We start from the raw sequence: 20705 nt of genomic DNA, 5'->3' as shown, positions 1-20705 counted from the left end.
AAAAAAAATATGCAGGTTTTGAAAGATTATGTTTTTTTTTAGTTTCAGGCACTGGATGCTGTGTCACACACTCTTGTTTTGCTAGGAAGGAACAACACACTTCGAAATTCTTTACTGTCTTTTCTACTGTCAGAACTACAGCAGTTTGCTGAGCAGATGTTGCAAGCTTACCAGGTACTGCCATCTCTTCTTCTGGAGAATATCCAAGGATTGGTGTTGGGGAGTGTTTTTTTTCTATATCTGTTTGTTTCATGGAATGTAGTCAGTTCATCGTTCTGTAGAATGTTGCACAGGGTCTGGCTGGGATGGAATTAGCTTTCCTCACAGCACCCATACAGTTCTGTGCTCTACACTTACAGTTAGAATGTCATTGATTTACAGCAGTGTTTTGGCTATTGCTGAGCAGTGCCCCTGAGCAGTGCTGAGCATTTTAGTCAGTTGATCATTCTATAAAATGTGCAGGTTTAAGAATCCTATTTTCACCAGCAGATTCAAAAGAGATATAAAGAAAAATAAAAATTCCTGATGGGCAAAAGTAAAGTGATCAGAGTATATAATAGACTGTCTAGGTTCTAAGATCGTGCTGTGTAATTTGGAAAATACTTGAGTTAATATTAAGAGTTAGTTGAAATTAATTCTTTAAAGATGTAAATTGTGAGCTGTGCAGGCATACAACTTTGGACACAGCTGGACCCACAAAGAGTTACGTCTCTTTTTCCATTTGTACTTGAGATTGAAAGTTGCGTTGTTTTTCTTCAGAATTAAATTTGTTGCTCCACGTTATATTAATTTACATGTTACAAATGTTATCCAGCACTTAAACTTATATTTTGTTGATTGCAATGAATAGGAGATGAAAAGGGCAATGGAGTGGAGATAATATATTTGGTAAAATTGATTTCTTATATGGATTTTTGTATTGAAATGATGTGGAGTTTGAATAGATGGAACCAGCATAATTTTTTTCAAGTAAACTATAGAGTTGGAAAGAGAGAATGAGTAGATGTGCCTTTTAAAATTTGGAGATCTGAAATCATTTCGGTTTTCATGTATTTTTCATATATTTTTGTGCAGTGGTATACATCTAATTAAAAATGGTACAGTCTCACTTGGGAATATGACTTGATCGGGTAGTGTCCTACAAGGGTCAATGAAAAGAAAGCATGCAGCTTGTTAGTAAGTGAAAAATGAAGTCATTTGTATGTCTAAAAAATATTTATCATAAGTGTATCACCAACACTGTGGAGCAGTTTAAAAAATATCCTACGTGTTGCTTGAGTAATCTTTATATTTTTCTGTAAATCACAAAAAGGAAAGATTACAGAACTGTATTACTTGAAGTTGAGAAAATTAGAGTAAATTAGTATCCATGATTTTTAACTACAAAGGATTCTCCTTACATGACTTGGATTTTTCTAAAGGTAATTTGTTTTTATTACTTGCAGTGCAGTTTATGTATTTATGGGAAGAAAATAGAAGATTGAATTCGTACATAAATATTAAAAATAAATTGGTGATTTAATCCTTGAACAATTCCTATACAACAGCTAGCATAGTAAATGAATTAAAAGTCTGTTTCTTAAGGATGGCTTGATGCCCTTAGTTGTTGTGTACAACAATTTTGCAGTTTGTTTTTTAACCAACATAAGCAGAACAAAATGCTGTAAGTGTTTAAAACTTGTGCCAGGAATAGGAGTTTATTCTGTAGAGAAGGTACAGTGGAAAGTCTAAAAGATGCCACAGAGTTTTTCCTCGCTCTCTAATAAGTTGTTTTCCTATGTAACCTTACATAGGAACACCTACCATCTTTCCTGCCCTTCATCAGGAGGATTTTTTGTATGAAATGTCTTCATGAAAAGAGCTGGCCCAGTTTCAGAGCTCAGGAGAATTTCTGGGCAGACAGGAACTATGCAACTTTTTCAAAAGAAAAAATAAAGATTCTTTTGATCTGTTTCTTTATTTACTATATGTTTAAAAAAAAAATCAGGGCAGCAAAATGCACTTGTTACTCGACTTTTTCAGCTGTGGGGCCAGGTCTCTTTTCAGGTAAACTCTTTGCTACCTATAGGTCTTCTCCTGTTACATTTTACTTACATTTGTGCTTACTGCAGATCTTTTCTGTTACCAATACATAATGCAGATTTCCAAACTTTATACTTATCAAAAGCCTTCACAAAATGCCTCCCACCTTTAGTATGAGGAGATGTATTTTCACTATTGTGCACAGGAGAGCATAGAAAGATTTTCTGACTTAATGAATTTTAAAATAACTTAATGAGGTTCCTTTTTACCCCTTCTCTAAACAGCACTTTCTGTGCACCCCTCTGAAGATTTTTTTTTGGGTCATCTAGTTCTCTCACATCCAAGAATTTAGAAATGTTTCCATAAAGAAAGTTTACCGCTCTGCTTCTATGTCCTTCCACTGTTAAAAATCTGCCTTTGTTCCTGATATGATATACCCTCTTTTATGTATTTATTTCTGCTTTTATTTTCTTCCCAGCAGTGTTGCACAGGGGTTATGAAGGCATATTGCCTTCTGATTAAGGAATTTGTGTATTTATATTTTTCCCATCCAGTGTTAATAGTTCTTCGTGGGAGTTTAATTGACCTTGATCAACCAATTGCAAACTCAGGACTGGAAAAGGAGTTTCATATAGTCCTACCAAAGCTTAGGGTGCTTTCTTTCAACTCCTTTTAAAACACGCTGCTTTTAAGTATCCATCAGAAGAATAACTGAGTTTTATATACATAAGAAATCTCCAGTGTTTTACAGTAATAAAGCAGTCTGGAAATGTTCTTTACCAGCATGGAGGTCAGACTTTGTCTGGGAAATGGAGAAGATTCCAGGTGACGGAATATTTAATTACAGAAACTGTATGCTGGTATCTCTGTAGGTGACCTTTTTAGAAGTACAAGATCTTGACAACCGCAAGTCCATGTAGTTCCCTGTACATAACTGGAGTTCTGGCTTTTTGAGAAATGAATATTTTCAGTTTCATGCATTTGTGTATTTAGTTCTCTGTTAATTTTTGCACATTTATGTTTTATGAATTTATGTTCACTTACCCATATACATTCTGTAAGTGATCGTGTCTAGGTCTCTCATGATGATGTCTCATTCCTCAGATAAACATACATACACAGTGTGGTGTCATCTGCAAAATTTTTGAAGGTGCTCTCTATCTTACTGTCAGTGTCATTGATGATGATATTAAAGTTCCAGTACCCTTCCTTGAGGGAGGACACCACACAATGCTGATCTCCATCTAGACATTGAGCCATTGACCGCTACTCTCCAGGTACAATCTTGCAACTAGTTCCTTGTCCACTGATCTGTCCACTCATCAAATCTATATATTTCCTATTTGGAGAGAAAAACATTGTGAGGAACTGTATCGAAGACCTTAGTGAACTTCAGATAGTCAGTGGCTCTTCCCTTGTTCATTTGATACCATTCCAGAAGGCCACGAGGTTGAGCAGGCGGGACTTGCCCTTGATGAAGGCATGCTGGTTGTCCCATATCACCACCTCCCTCTCTTCCACATTCTTTAGCATAGCTTCCAGGAGGATCTGTTCCATGATCTTTCCTGGCACATAGATGAGACTGACAAGTCAGTAGTTCCCTGTGTTGTCCTTTCTACCCATATATGTCTAATCTCTTCAGATGTATGTCTGTGCTAAAAAAAATTGTAATAGAGCATTTACATGGGATAGAAAAATTCCTTGCTACTTTTCCCAGATATGGTGTAAAGTGGCTTAATTTGTTGATTAGAAGAAAGTAGCTGAGCATATTATGTGACTGTAAAAGATACTAAAATGATTGTTCAGCCAGTTTAGATTTTTGCGTTTTCTACTGTTGATTTTTACTTACATATCAAATTAGTAATACTTCACCCATGTAAAAGAAAAGAGAGTTATGCTATGCAGACCTCATGAAAATAATTAAACTTGCATCTGGACATCTGTTCATCCTTTTTAAGATGTCATTTCTTTTCTTATTAAGCTGGTAAGCACAGATTGTGACATACTTCAAACTGTGAATGCTGAAAGTTGTTGCAAAATAGTACCCTGGCTAAGTACAGAATTATATTTTTATTCCGTGTTGATGCTACTGATAAGAAAGGAATTAATGGTTTTATTTAATAATCAGTGGATCTGCTTTTTTTTCCTCAAAGATACATACCTGGTTTGGAGATGCATATTTGTGAAGTCATAAAAGTTTCTCCTGAAAGCAGTGAAAGAATCATTCAGGACTTGCTATATGTTAGAAGAGCGCCATGTATCTTTGAAGCATACACCTACCTTTGTGGCATATGTGATTCTCTATTAGAGATTAGTTTTTAAGATGCATACAAAACAGTATGGCATGTCAAAACCAAAAAATTAAAAATGGTTCATATAGTTTCTCTACTCCCTCATACTATCATGAAATGATAGCATTGAGGAGAAAGGAGTTGAGAACTGTTCTTACAAAGCTAAAGGGTAGTAGGGTAGTGGTTGGCAAAATTGGGGATGACGTACAATCAAAAGAACTCAGGTGTGTTGGGAAACTGAAGCACCAAATATTGATTACATGAAGAGGACTCGACATATAGGTTGTTCAGAGAATTATTAGTCTTAATTTTGGTGAATCATCTCATTCATGAAAACAGAAGTACCAGAAAGGGAAAAATACCTAATTTCAAAATTCGGGGTATGCCATGCCTTAACAAATAAAAAGGTACTACTCTTAAAAACCCTTGTTTTAAATCATCTGAAAAATCTAAGCTTTTTAATTAGACTATTTGGAAAGAAAAGGAAATAAACAGAAGTTAAATACTTGAATTCCTGATACACCTTACAGTAAATAAGAGATGAATGCTTATCTGGGTTGATGCTGCAGTTGGCTTTTACTACTTCCTTATTGTGGTTTCTTGTCCTTTTCCTGTTGCTTTCTTTACAACTCAGTTAATCCTTTTGTAAACTTGGAAGTACACTCTAAATAGAAGAAGCAACATACGTTGCATACATGGTCATTATTGCCTAATCAAATAAATGTGCTCCTGTTAACTTGCTCTCTTCACAGGACATGCCAAACTTTGATGTATAAAACAGCATAATGTTGCAGAAAATTAACCACAGTTTCCTTAGCGCTTTTGGACATTGGTGTTACCTATGTGAATTAGTTTATCTACCATATGTGCTCTTAGAAGTTCATTTTGTAGGTGAGGTAATTTTTAATATCAGGTTTACCTCTTAATTTTATTTTGGATTTGTTTAAAGTCTTCATTATGATGTACTTTCAACACAGCTTCACCAAATGCTTTTCAGGAAACGGTATAAGTGAATAGCTCCTCTGTCAATGGCTTGCAATATATTTTCTGTTAGTATTTTATATCTGCATATAATAGAAATGGAAGCATTGTAGCCCTAGAATTTAGTGGTAGCTAGAAGTTACCACTAAATGGATTTCTGTTTGAAAGAGTAATTACAGTTTAAACTGTCTTTAAATAATCACCTAGTTAAAAATAGTAAAATGTAAGTGGAAGCTAAGGAAGCTAGTGACTTAACAGTGAAATTGTGACTTCATCTTTTTTTTTTTGTCCAAAATGATCTTTTCATTTTACAGGACACATTATGTATTTAAATTGCTTCATACTTATTTCCCTCTCTTTAAATATGTAGGATGGTTCTGTTCATAAAGAATTAGAGCATTGGCCTGCCTCATTGGGGGACTTACTTGTAGCTGAATTTTTTTTATTAAAAAGTATCTTTGAAGCTCTGGCTATCAACCTATTGAGTTTATGCATAGTTTATGCACTACTGAAATCAGTGTCTGGAAGATTAGTTGATGTTTGTTCAGTATTTTCTGAAACGTTAAAGCACTGTGAGATATAACCGTGAAGCACTTGCACAATGCTATATCTTCTGTGGTGTTCCATCAAGCATAGAAATACTTTTTCTGATCCTTACATGTTCTTTGATAAGCAATATTTTTGCTTTGCAGTCGGTTTATCTGTATGCTTGGGTTGAGGTCTGTGTTTTCAAGGGACCATATGGCTTGGCTTAGATTGTTTGTTGACTGCGGTGGACTTGCACCTGATCTAGGTTTAGGATTGCAATATAAGGTTGTCAGCAAAGAGGAAAAAGTTTGAAAGGTAACATTTGTCACAACCTTACAAGCTGTGCTTATTTTGCTGCCTGGGTTTTAGTCAGACTAGAGTTGTATTAGAACAAACTCCCTAGATACACCCTGAGCTGAGACTGTCATAGACAGCAGTTGTGGTGATGGCTTGTTTTTTGGGTCTGCTCTTCCTGATGACCTGCAGTGAGCACCGTGAGTTCCATCTAGATGGAACTGCTGTCCCAGGTTTACCTCCAAAATGAGCAGACCTCACTGCTAGGTTTTGAGTGATGTGCAAGTGATAAAGAGAGTGGTTTTATGTCTGGGCTGAAAGAGTTGGCTACTTGAGGCTTGTTTTGTAGCTGAGGTTTGAGTTCTGGTTTGTGTGGCTGAGGTGTGTAGTAGGTTAAATCTAGTTATGTAGTTTAGATTTTTGGTGTCAGCACTCACCTGGCTGGTTAAGACTTGGTCTAGCAGGACAGCAGTGATATTAATGATGTGCCTAGAGTGGGAGGTAGGTTTCAGGACTGAAAACAGCAGGAACTCCCAGGATTCACAGGATTTCTGACATAGATTAATTCAGGGAGATAGGATGTGGTGAGCTAAACATGTTTATAGAGCTAGACTTAGAGTTGTCATGCTAAGGGCTTACGAATTTGGAGTATCAGTTTTAATCAGGCCTTCTTGATGCAGCCCTCTCAATCTACAGCTAAGTCTATGAATGTAATGTATGCTTGGGCGAGTGCAAGAATGAGACGTGAGTTTGTTAATGTATTTGCAATACTAGGAGATTTGGAGATGCAGGAAGAAGGTGCTGTGCTAGGTTTGTGTTGAGGGGGAAAGGCAGCAGCAGCTGACTTCATATCAGTGACGTGGTCTGGTGTTAAGCTAGAGAGCAAGGTTTGTATGGCCATGATTTGTGCAGCAAAGAATGTCTTGGAAATGTTGGAAGTATTCCTGATAGAGGTATGCTTGAGCAAAAAATAATTTATATGGTTTGATTAGATTTAGAATTAAGATGTTGTTGATCACATTCATTAACTTGAATGAAATACATGCAACCTGATACTTCTGTTCATCTGAACCACATTTGTAAACGTACACAATCATAGAATAATTTACAGTAGCACAATTTGTATTGCTTGTCTTTCAGCAGGAAAGAAATAATTCTGTAAGACATTTGAAATTAATGCAGCACAACAGAATTAAAATTAATTTTAGGAAATAATAATCTTGAATCTACTCAAGTTCACTTTGCTACTGTTTAAGATGGTGCATTTTCTTTTGGTTCCAGTAATAACTTGCAAAGAGAAATAAATTGAGTCAACTGCACAGGGAAAGAAAATGGGGAAAAAAATACAAGAAAAATAGGAGAAAAAATTAGCTTTTTTATGTCTTTTTTCTTTTTAAGTGTTGGCATTCCAAGTTACATGATTACAGCTCAACCTTTGAAGATTTAGCTTGTGTTTTTTATTTTCTTGTGTCTGGCAATCCGTGAATTTAGCTGGCAAAGCACAAGTAAATCTCTAGGTGTTAGGTCTTGAAACTTTTGGCTTCATTTCATCCTTAAAATTAGTTCTTTCATTAAAAGTTACTGCTAGTTTCTGTGTTTTCAGAATATCCAACTTCTAGCTGAAGTTGCTATTTTAGAGAACTCTTTTTTCATGTAGCCTTATTATTTAATGAAAACTCTTTTATTAAGCCTAGCTATTACAGTTCCCCACAGTATCCTATATTAAATGTATATGAAAGAGAGAGAGGTTACAGAGAGATTACAGTCTGAGTAGTACTTCTGCCTATAGGAATAAATTATTGGCAGAGATTAGGTTAGAATATTCAGTTGTTCAGTTTGAGTCCTTCCTACAGTTGTGAGCTACAATTCAGTTCTATTAACTTGCTTAAATAAAGTGAGTTCATCAGACGACCATAAAATTAATAAGATTGGAAAGGAGCTCTAGAGGTGATCTAGTGCAGCCCCTCTGTTCAAAGAAGATTGCTCAAACTGTGTTTAATCAAATTTTGAATTTTTTCAACTATGTAGACTACAACATTCTCTTTGTGCAGCCTGTTCCAGTGTTGGGTAACTTCTAGCAGCTTGTAATAAAAGGCTGTCAGGTTGGTTAAGCATGATTTGCTTCTTTGTAAAGCAATGACAACTACTCTTTCACCATGTTGTCCATCATATGCCTGGAAATAGTTTCCAGGATTATTTGCTATGTCACCTGCCCAAGGATCAAGGTTAGGTGAACTGACCTATGTTTCTCTGGATGTTCCTTTTTGAAGATTGGTCTGTCATTCTTCCATTCCTGAAGAACTCTTTCAGTTTCCAAGATCATCCAAAGGTAATGGCCTTGCCATGACATTGCTCATCTCTCTCAACAATCATAGCTGCATACCTTCAGATCCAATGGTCTTATATGTTCAGTTTCTTGAGATGTTCCTCAACCTCATCTCCACTCAGGGTAAATTTTCACTTCTCCAAACTTTCTCACTGGTTTCAGACATGCGGTGCTCCAGAAAGCTGATCTTACCAGTAAAGTTCATTCTGAAGAAGGCATTATGTCCTTCATCATCTGTTCCTTTGCTACATTTTTCCTTATCTTCCTTTTGCTCCAATGTACCTCTAAAAATCTTGATGCACTTCATATTCCTATCCAGATTCAGTTCCAGATAGTTTTACTTTCTTAACCCTGTTTCTTCAAATTTGGGTGGTGTTTTTGTATGCTTTCAGAGTTACCTGTCCTTCTTTCCACACCTTACTGCTTCCTTTTTTACTTTTCAGTTATGTCAGAAGCAACTTGTTCATCCATGCAGGAGCCATGCAACTTTTGCTTACCTGTGTATCAGGTAGAGCATTCTTGAACTTGAGCCTTGAAAATTATCTCCATCACATGCTTCTTCTCTGCAGTTATATCACGTTGCATTTTTCCCAAATACATTGGTAAAGAGGCTGAAATATGTTCTCCTGATACCCAAGGTGGTGACCCTGCTTTTTCTTTTTGATAAATTTTTCAGCAGTAGGTGAGATTATAGTTGCAAATTAGTTGAGTTCTTGAGGGAAGTATTAAGTCATAAAGAGATGAGTCACTTTTCCAACCATCAAGGAACGATCTTTCTCAGGAAGTTTTATAGATGCTTCAAAGTTAACAATTTGATTTATATGAAGATAATTTTTATTGAATGCAGACTAATAATTTTCAATTTGTGGGAGTATAAGGTGAATATTGAGACATGCTCTGAAACTCCTCCTTTATGCTGAATTCTCTTTTGAATAGGTAAGACTGAGTATGGAATCTGTTCTGGAGGGCTCTACATACTAGATTAGCCCCTAGTCTTCCATAGCCAAGAGATATTTCAGAGGAAGCTTAAATGACAGGTAGAATGAAGTGTATTCAAGTATGTCTCAGGTCTTTGATGTTGGTTTTTTTTAAAAAAAGGTTATGGTTATTTTCATTTAACATTTCTCTGATTTCTAAGAAGGGTCTTGAATAACTTCAAGCAAGAAAACATAATTATTGAACTAGCAACCTTAAGACCAAATGCTGCTTGGATCTCTTAGGAATTGCTTTGGCTTTCATCATGCTGCATATCAATTTATTGTAATTTCAGCTGCAAATTTTTCTTGACAAAGCCTTCTTTTGTCTGCTTATAGTAGCAAATTTACTTTCTGTTTTCTATACTTCTGGGAAGTATAGAATCATAGGATGATTTTAGTTGGAAGGGACCTTAAAGATCTCATCTAGCGATGGGCTGCAACACTCACCACTATATCAGGCTACCCAGGATTCCATCCAGCCTGGCCTGGAACACTTGCAGGGATGTGGCAACTTGTTCCAGTGCCTCTCCCCCCCTCACTGAGAAGATTTTTTTCATAATATCTAATCTGAATTTCCTCTCTTTTCATTTAGAACCATTACCTCTTTTTTATCACTGCAATCATAGTGTGCCCTTCTCCAGCTTTCCCATAAGCGTCCTTAAATGTTAAACATTTGTGTTTTCTGTCATAGAATCAGATTCCTTAGAGTTGGAAAGGATCTTTAAAGATAATCTATTCCCACTGTCCTGCAATGAACAGGGACATGCACAGCTAGATTGGGTTCCCACACACAGATTGATCCAGCCACACCTTGATAGTCTCCAGAAATGGAGCATCAATCACATCTGTAGGCAAGCTGTTCTAGTGCCTCGCCACTCTCACTGTAAAAGACTTCTTCCTTATATCCAACCTGTATCTATCCTCCATAAGATTGAAGCCATTTCTCCTTGCATTGTCACCACAGACCCTGCTAAAGAGTCTGTCCCCTTCTTTTCTGTAATTCCCCTTTAGATACTGGCAGGCTGCTATCAGGTCACCTCAGAGCCTTCTCTTCTCCAGACTGAACAGCCTCAGCTCTCTCAGCTGTCCTTGTAGGAGAGGTGTTCTATCATATTTGTGGCCCTCCTCTGGATACGCTCCACCAGGTCCATGTCTCTCCTGTACTGAGAACTCCACTTCTGGACACAGTACTCCAGGTGAGGTCTCACAAGCACAGAGTAGAAGAATAGGATCACCTCCCTCAACCTGGTGACCATGCTTCTTTTGATGCATCCCAGGATATGGTTGGCTTTCTGAGCTACGAGGGCGCATTGCTGGCTCATGTCCAGCTTCCCATCCATCAGTACCCCCAAGTCTTTGGCAGGCTTTATGCTCTATCCTTATAATCCTCAGCTTGTATTGGTAGTGAGGGTTACCTTGACCCAGGTGCAAGGTCTTTACATTTTTGAACCTCATGAGATTAAATGAGCATTTATCAAACCTGTCCAGGTCTCTCTGGATGGCATCCCATCCTTCAGATGTGTCAACTGCACCTCACAGCTTGGTTTCATCAGTATACACACTGAGGGTGCACTCGACCCCACTGTCAGTGTGGAACTCCACTCGTCACTGATCTCCATCCAGACACTTGAGTCATTCACTGCCACTCTCTGGCCTCGATTCTGCAGCCAGTTTTTCATCCACTGAACTGTCCACCTATCGAATCTGTATTTTTCCAACTTGGAGAGAAAGATGCTGTGAGCTAGAGGCCTTGCTGAAGTCCAGATAAATGACATCAGTGGCTCTTCCATTTTCCACTGATGGAGTGACATCAAAAAAGGCCACTAGGCTGGTCAGACAGGATTTGCCCTTGGTGAAGCTATGCTGGTTCTCCACTATCACCTCCCTATCTTCCATGTTCCTTAGCAGAGTTTCCAGGATAATCTTTTCCATGATCTTTCCCTGCACAAAGATGAGACTGACAGGACGATAGTTCCAGATGTCTGCAAGGTCATAAGATCTTGTTTTCACTTGTTAGTAAGTTTTGGCAAATGCTAACCTTTCAGGCTGATTTTGTTTTCCTAGAGGTATCTACCTCGGGACTTTTTATATGTATTTTTTATTTTATTTTGCTTCTGTCAGTGCACGAGTACAAGTTTGAAGTTCAATGTGTGAGAGCTCACAGCTTTGATAAAAGCCAGTAGGAGCTGTGCTTTGAATTTGTGCATCTCCCTGTAATGCCAGACACTGTAAAATCACATCCAAGTTCTCTAAGTTTGCCATTAGCGGATAGTGTGATTATTTCAACGATTCTGTTGTAATAAATAAAAACATTACCTCTCTCTAAAAGTGCTAGTGAATTATAAGTAATACACGTAATGTATGTGAAATTGTAGTAATGATTGTCATTAAAAAATTAATCTGTATTCAGAGCAGAAAGTGAATGCTGTGCGTTTTACGTTCATGCATATAACAAGGATAGAAAAAGTACTGAATAATAATATTTCTCCTATTTCAACATGATTAGTAACAGAAGCAATTATCCTTGTAAAAACAAAACAGTAATTGATCGTGTTATTAAAACTATAGACATAGGAGAGTCAAATTAAGCTTACAGTATCATTGTGTTGGTTTAAAATTGCTATTTCTAATTGAAAGCAGGTAGCTAGCATCAAGAAACCATATATAATAAATCAGATGATTATTTTAGAGTATTAAATAACAGTCTGAATTATAACCCTTAATTTTCTCAATGTGTCACAATTATGCTTATGAGATGTTTGACCAACCCTTGGAATATATGCAGCTAGCTTATTTCTACATGGTGGTTGCTCAGATATCACTTGAAATTAGGTACGTAAGGTCTGTACTGTAGGAACTGGAATCATCTAGTCTATCAGAGAGAGGATGGATGGTAAAAGCAGCTGTAATAGTCATCCAGAATGGGAGAAGTTGCCATTATGGCTCCTAAAGTGAACAAGAAGAAACACGCTGGGTGATTAAGTGTTATAAGCGTGTCTTGTTGTTGTTGTTAAAATGCTTTAACACTTGAAGAGTAGATTGTTGGCTGCATCATAGGATGTATGGATTGAGCACACAGGACCAGGCAACACAGATGACTTCTCATTTAGAGTGATCTTCAAGTACATCCGTCTTTTTGGAGAGACTTCAGTATACTTAACCTTGAGAGTTTGGACTAGAAATTAATCACCTTAGGACTTCTTCAGATGTAAGTCAGAACTGTGCTCACATTTATTTATTACATTAATATTTCTAAGTACGATCGAAATTTGAATCGGTTGCAAATTCAGAGGGAGGGAGGAAAGAAAGGAAAAATCTACTGGATATGTGATCTGTAGTTTATGTAGAAAAAAAACTAGATAAATTATGAGCAAAGCGTAAGCAGTTCTCTACATGATTAACATTGTTATATCAACTTGACTCAACAGTTTTAACTAAATATTGACTTATTATGTATTTGTTGTTTATTTAAGAAAAATCCATTTTTACAGAAGTATGATTGGGCTTCCTTTTAGCTGGGAGTTCATATCTTTCTTCAGCTAGAAGATAGTTCACTTCGGTCATTTCTATTATGGCCCCATGTAAAGCATAATATAATCATTTCCAGTTCTTTGTGAAAGCACTCTTAATGCTGCCTGCACTTATCAGTGATGTTTGCCTTGGTTGTCTGCCCTACCAGATGCTCTGACGTAAGTTTCTCTATCTCCCTTCTCTGCAGAGTACCAATTTTATCAAACTTGAAGTGCTCTGTTTGCATTCAAAAACTTCTATCAATCAGTGCTGTTATTATTCATGTAAGATGGAAAGAGTAAAGTAATATGTATTCAGTAACAAATGTAAATATCAGGTTTTAAGGAGAAGATAGTAGTGTAAATCTTTTCATGATAGTGATCAATTTCATGTCATCCATATTTTTTGTTTGAACAGTTTTAAATTGCAGTGCAAGATAATTAAGGAAAAAGTTGGAGATCTTGAGTGGCTACAAGGGTACGAAAAATAAGATATTTGAGATTGCTCTAGCAATTCAGTCTTATTTGTTCTTAACAGGAGGAAGATGTGTTAAACTTTTAGTTCAGCCTCCTCCCCTCCCCCAAGGATATGATTGCTGTATTATTTTGTCTATGAAAAATACATAGCATAGTTGCCATGGCATTTGTTCTTTCTCATGATAGTCAAAGAACCTAAGAGGGCTCTTGCTTTATTGAATGACCTTGGCACCCCGCTGGCCTTAGGTACTGGCACAACAACCAGCCCTGACAGCCCAGCAAACAGTAGGTTCTCCCTTTAAAGCTGTAGGGCCATTTGCTGCCTCAGCAGCACATCTATTAATTTCAGGTAACTGGTTGAGTCTTCTACCTGAAAAATAAGGGCAGAGGAACCAAAGCCAGGCATTTCCCATATCCTTGTGTGAACTTGTAAGGAGACTTTAGGAAAACTGTTACTGTTGCTGGTATGCACACCTTATTCTTCTAATAGGCAGTGTAGTATTAGGGGAGGAAAGGAAATGTCTTTTTTTTTTTCCCCCCTCCCCCCCCTTGTAATTGGTATCAGTATACAGTTGTGGTTTCACTGTGGGTGACTGAGGGTGACTTATGTGTGCAGAATTGGTGGCTCCCAATGAATTTCTGCATAAACCAGAGCTGATTTAATATATATATGGCAAGTTTTATTGTCATTTGTATGCAGGACATGTGTTGTTTTTTTTTTTTCATTTGATTTATCAGAAAGAAGACTTGTGGAATTTCACTCAGAGACGAGATGTTTGTAATCATTTGGTCTGCAGTATCTTATCTGTAAAGTATCAGCCTGTGCTGAGGACCAACTTGCTTCTAAGGAACTTGTTTCATTAAGTTCAAGCTTAAGAAGAGCCAGAAGTTACTATTTCATGTGATATATTTGACTGGAATATTTTGAGGAACTTTTATCAGTGTAGTTATAAAATTGGGCTGACAGTACAGCCTGTAGAAATTTATTTATTTATTTATAAATGGAGGCAGATTGATTTAATTGTCCTTGTGGTATATTTAGGGTCTGCACAAGAAGCGCTGAACAATTATCTGTCATTTTTTAATTGCTTATATCACTGAGAAAATGCCTAATGTAAAAGCATTAATCTGAAAAACGAACTCAGATCCAGTTGCAGCTGACATATTTCTAACAAAACATTTAAGACTTTGTTGCTACGGTGGAATACTAACAATTAATGTGAAATCTAATAAGTGAGCTTCTGCTAAGTTAATAAATAAAACATAGGTTGGTTTTACTAGCTGCCAGTTGTATCCAGAAACACAAGCAGTGAACTGTGATAAATTGGCATCATACAAATACTGCTTGAGAACTAACTGTAGTCCCTGAAATGATTAGCCATAATAATAAATCTTACTTTTCCAATTCTTCATGCTATCTTAAAATTAATTAAATATATAAAAGTAAGTTAGGATTTTGTTATTTAATCAAGTATCTGCTACTATGAGGGTCTTTCTGAGGCAGAAGGAAGATCTGTGTCCTTTGATACTCCTCATTTGCAGTCCAAACTGTGATGTATCCTGTTTGTATTTCACATAGCACATTCTTGCCCAGGAAGCTTTGTGCTTTTTTAATATTTAGAGTGAACGTAGGTGGCAGAACCTTGTTCCTTTTCATTAATAACTTTATATAGGAATATAGTACAAAGGAAATCTATTTCGCAGGCAAGAGCCCCATTGCCTTCTTAGCAAATGCTTTATCCTGTTGAAATAGATCCTCCATACAGTAATCTAGGGCTTAATATACACACATCTGATATTTTAACGTGGGTCTTGACATTATGAAAGAAACATTAGAAAGGCACTCTGAAAAGAACATTGGGAGCATCCCTTATTAAAGTGTCAAGCTGTTGCAGATGCTGTTTTATATGCCCTTTTTTTTTAGTTCTGCACAGAATATCATAGGAAATATCCTTTCATTGTACTCTGTACAATTGTATAGCAGTAACTTGATATTCCTGCCTTTTCTGCTTAATGACTTAGTTTTCATTCCTGCTTATAACTAGGGTGCCCTTTTTTTTCTGTGGTATTGTTTTTATTTCTAATACGTTTTAACATTCTTTTTATTTTCTGTAATCCCTTTGGCTTCTCTTATCAATCACATGTATTCTAAATTTTTGCCTTATCTTCAGTATTGTTAATTGCTTCATCTTCTATGTGTAGATTACTTAATGCTTTATCAGTGCTTTCATGTTTTAATAGGTTTGTTTTTTACATTAGTATACTTTTTCTTCTGTAATATTGGCACATGTGTATTCCACTGACAGATGATAAGAAAAAATGGCGACTTTCATAGTTTATCATCTGCAATAGAAAGCTAAGCGCTTTTCTGAAAGACGGTTTAAATGCAATTCCTAGTTTTAAAAAACCATGGTTTGTTCCTGGAGGACTTTAATAGTATCATAGAATCACAAGGTTGGAACCCTCACTGCAAGAAAGACATTGAGGCCCTGGAGCGGGTTCAAAGAAGGCAACAAAGCTGGTGCGGGGTCTGGAGCACAGGCCTTACGAGGAGCAGCTGAAGGAGCTGGGATTGTTCAGTCTGGGGAAGAGGAGGCTCAGGGGAGACCTCATTGCTCTCTATAACTTCGTGAAGGGAGGTTGTAGTGAGCTGGGAGTCGGCCTCTTCTCTCATGTAACTGGTGATAGGACCAGAGGGAATGGCTTCAAGCTGCGCCAGGGGAGATATAGGCTGGATGTTCGGAAATACTACTTCTCTGAAAGAGTGGTCAGGAATGGGCTGCTCAGGGAGGTGGTGGAGTCACCTAACCCTGGAGGTGTTCAAGGAGCATTTGGATGCTGTGTTGAGGGACATGGTTTAGTGAGTAATGTTGGTGATAGGTGGATGGTTGGACTGGATGATCTTGAAGGTCTTTTCCAACCTTGGTGATTCTGTGATTCTGTTGGAATGGACCTACAAGATCATCTAGTCCAACTGTCCTCCAATGTCAAGCTTTGTGTTCCTTCAAAATTTAAAATTGAAGGATAAAATATCACACTACATTATTGTGCTCTTTAACATCTTCATAAATGACCTATTGTAGGGTACCCACTTTAGCAGGGCAGTTGGAATCAATTATCTTTTGAGGTGCCTTCCAAGTTTTGCAATTTCATGATTCTGTGTGATACTGGCAGTGATTGAGTGCACCCTCAGCAAGTTTGTGGATGACACCAATCTGTGTGGTGTGGTCAAGATGCCCAAGACACAGCTTGTCATTCAGAGAGACCTGGACAGGCTGAAGCAGTGGGTCCAGGTGAGCCTCATGAGGTTCAACAAGACCAAGTGTGAGGTCTTCTGTCTAGGTTGTTGAAACTCTTGCTATCAGTACAAGCTAGGGGTTGTAAGGATGAGCAAAATCCCTGCTGAAAAGGACTTGCGGGCACTGGTATGGATGGCAAGCTGGACATGAGCCAGCAATGTGCCCTCGCAGCTCAGAAAGCCAACCATATCCTGGGATGCATCAGAGGTAGTGTGGTGAGCAGGTCAAGGGAGGTGATCCTGTCCTTCTACTCTGGTGAGACCTCACCTGGAGTACTGTGTCCAGATGTGGAGTCCTCAGTACAGGAGAGACATGGACCTGGTGGAGCACATCCAGAGGAGGGCCACAAATATGATCCAAGGAGTGGAACACCTCTCCTACAAGGACAGTTGAGAGAGCTGGGGCTGTTCAGCCTGGAGAAGAGAAGGCTCTGAGGTGACCTGATAGCAGCCTTTCAGAATCTAAAGGAAGTCTTTCAAAAGTAAGAGAACAGACTCTTTAGCAGGATCTGTGGTGATAGGACAAGGGAAAATGGTTTCAAACTAAAAGATTGGAGATTTAGATTGTACACACAAAGAATATGTTTGTTTATAATATGGATGACACTGGAACAGCTTGCCCAAGAAGTTGGTGGAAGCTCCATCTTTGGAGACGTTCGAGGTCAGGCTGGCTGTGGCTCTGAGCAACCTTGTCTAGCTGTAGATAACGCTGTTCATTGTAGGAGAGTTGGACTAAATGACCTTTAATGGTCTCTTCCAACAAAAAAAGTTCTATGATTATTTAGTATTCTTTCAGATGTGTGAATAACAAGAACATGAAATTATTTTTCAGGAGTAGAATTACTTGTGTTTCTGTTTCTTTTCTGTAAATACTTTAAATGCAACCATTTGTTCTGAAGAACCTGGATTTGTTTTCTTAGTTTGTTTTTACACTCTTCTAGGCTAGTTGTGTTGTAGAAACGGCAGGGAATTCATGTGAGTGTAAGATTAGGAAAGGAGAAGTAGCTGTCATAACACAGCAACAGAAAGAAAAGCATTTTGAGAATTAACTTAAAAGTAAACAAAGTAGCAGCAAAGGAGGGTTTTTCTTTTATGAACTGTGTAGAATTCCAGGCTTCTACAGTCTGATGTACACACAAAATAAAATGTCACGAGCTTAAAGAAAAGCTAACTAAGGACAGACTTATTGTAAATTCTGAAATTCTGATTTCATATTGCAGTTGACTGCTTCTGGTTCTTCATTTGTGTGAGTGCCTGAAGCTAACATTTAAGCAGTCTTCGTGATTTTCTTATTAGAGTACACTTCTCAAACTGGGCTAGCGTGTCACTATTGACTGTTTGGCTTGTTGTTGTCAGTTTTTGCAGCTTTTTTTCACAGCTTTCTGCAACTTCTGGATTTCTTGATTAAAGAAAACAAACAAAACAGAAATGCTCTGTCTTGTAAAACTTCCAAAGTTCCATCACAGTGGGACATAACTGAAGAGGTAACAGTGCTTCCACCCGTATGTGCCTAGTTTCCACTGTGAAATCTTTCTGTGAGCTCCTGATACAATGCTCAGGAAGACTATTTAGGGATAGTCTCGACAGCAATAGGTACAATGAGTGGGAGACAGCTGTTCTATGAAGTAAGGAAAGTTTAAGAAATGGATGTTTCTTAAATTTTGTGGGGGTTTGTTTTGTGCAACTCACGTGAGAATTGCAGTTTACAAACTGAAATTGATTTTCTTAGTTGAACCAAAATCTTTTATTTTGAGTTAGAAATGGAAAGGCCAAGATTTCCATGTACTGTTTTAAATGAGGTCATTCTGTAACACTGCTTTTAATGTCCTATTTTCCTGGAGTGTTACTTTCTTCAGAAATGATAGCTTCGTACAGTTCACAGTACAGTTTAATCTCTGATTTAGGCTAAGAGATTGCACTGTTCTTTACAGTTTACTAAGTTTCTACCATGTGATATGAAATACCACTTACATAATATTCACACTAGATTAAGTAAGGAAGCAAAGCAAAACCAGTCTAGTATTAAATAGGGAATGTAATTCATACAAAATTCTTGTTTCTTGTGTCACTCTCCATAATATTTGTACACTACAGAAGAGAGTTAGTAGAATCAGGACTACACCTGCCAGACACATTACATTTTTACAATCTTGCTAACTCATAGTTTCATGTCAAAAATATCTTTAAGTATAGTACCTTATTAGTCTTATAGGTTATCTATATTTGTGTTGCTTTCATTCCTTTTGTTTTGTTACAAACTCTGTTAACTCCAGAGTTCCTTCTTAAAATGCAAGGGCTGCTCCAAAAGTAATGCCTCTTATTTTGTGATGTTAGCCCACAATGTCAAAGGCAGATGTTGCTGATATGGCAGTAGGAGTTAAACCTTGCCATTAATATCCCATTACATTTTATCACTGTGCAATAGATGTCAACAGATGGGCAATCTGACAAAATGGTGCCTGACATGGAAGTGTGTATAAAACAAGGTGTGGAATTGAATTCCTCCATTTGGCAAAAATGGCACCCATTGACACTCACTGACACTTGCTGAATGTTAGAGACTAAACAGTAGAAGTGAGCTCAGTGAGGCAATGAGTGGTGTGTTTCAGCAGTGGCAACACTGCTGATGCAAAGTTTTAAGAGTGTAACATGCTTGTTCATCACTGAAAATGCGTAGCTAATGGGGGTGACTATATTGAAAAATAGCTGAGAATTTTTACAGCTGAAAATTTGCTAAATCAAATGGTGTGAGTGCGCTCTCTATATCTTTGTATTTTTCATGGACACTAGTGGTAATATCTTAATAGTGACCCACGTAGTTGTCGTATGTGCATTAGTCTTCTAAGTATTTGTATCATTATGTTCTAGTAGTACTGTGCTGTAGCTTTCTAAAGCAGTTCAGAACTCAGTTGTATGTCTCTTCAGTGAGCACTGCAGCTTTTGGAATAATCACTGTACTTTAATAATTCAAGTATTAAAAAAAAAAGACTTAAGAAATACTTTCAGATTTGCACAAAGTCAAAATAAACTAAAAGATACGCTGCATTACTGTATTCCCAGTTAGTAACTGCCTTCTCCAAGGTTTTTAATATAAATGCAAAGGGGGCATTTTAGAAGAAAAACAATTGAAGGCTATTCAGAACTGCTTGCAAATATGAATATTACAAAACCGATAGAATGGCAATTACAGTCTGTGTAGAATATTAATGTGCTACTTTACATGTAGTAGGTCTTTATTATGAGCTCATTTCATAGGTAAGCCAGTGTAGGTTGTTTTCAATATGAAATATGATAGGCAGCTGTGTTAATAAAATCTTGTTGCACATTGAGCCGTCTCTTAATATGCAATTAAACACAGTTGCAAATTGTGAAATAAATCATACTGCAATACAGAAGCAGCAAATTAAAAAACACTCCAGGTACTCTATCATTCTGTAGTAGTTTAGTGTAGCAAGATGGTGGTTACTATTTTAGATTAAAATTTAGAAGATTTCAGTTAATGTAATTTTTCATTTTTAACTATAATGAATGATTATTTTCTTTTACTGCTACGAGTGAATTTCGTATTATTTGCAGAAAACAGATTTGTTAGCTGTTATTTCCAGGCAGAGCAACTATTTTAAACTAATTCCTTTCTTACTCACTACTTAATTACTTACTTACTAGGATTATGAGATGAACTAATCTAGGCGTAGATTTTGAGTTGCAGCAAGTTTGGTCAGCTTGCCTTAGAAAATACATAAAGAATAGAAAGGCTTCAGATAAGAGCAGCAGATCTGGAAATGTTCAAGGTCATCTCTTGAAATAGAAATTGTTTTTTAAGGAGGAAAAAAAATGAAGTATACGAGGCAGAGAAGATACCTTTGTTCTAAGCTACCATCTACTATATTTTCTTTCTCTGCCTGAAGATCCAATGCCAGAAATTTCTTACTACTTTTTCCATGTGGGAATTCCATGAAAGTTTATCACTATATGAGCTAATTCTCTGAAATCTTCTTTTTT

General features: G+C 37.1%; 1 protein-coding gene across 2 annotated transcripts in view; it reads left to right on the top strand.

Moving 5' to 3' along the window:
* The window catches only part of MEI4 (meiotic double-stranded break formation protein 4), a 75322-nt gene that overhangs the window by 36856 nt on the left and 17761 nt on the right, over positions 1–20705 (top strand). For both annotated transcript variants that reach the window (XM_031552561.1, XM_031552560.1), the window contains exon 4: positions 43–174. In XM_031552561.1, coding sequence (XP_031408421.1) covers positions 43–174 — 132 coding nt within the window. The remainder of the gene's footprint in view (positions 1–42; positions 175–20705) is intronic.

Source organism: Meleagris gallopavo, chromosome 2 (assembly GCF_000146605.3).
Source record: "Meleagris gallopavo isolate NT-WF06-2002-E0010 breed Aviagen turkey brand Nicholas breeding stock chromosome 2, Turkey_5.1, whole genome shotgun sequence".
Taxonomy (NCBI): Eukaryota; Metazoa; Chordata; class Aves; order Galliformes; family Phasianidae; genus Meleagris; species Meleagris gallopavo.
Note: the sequence above shows the minus strand (reverse complement) of the source record. Positions and strands in the feature narration are given on the sequence as shown.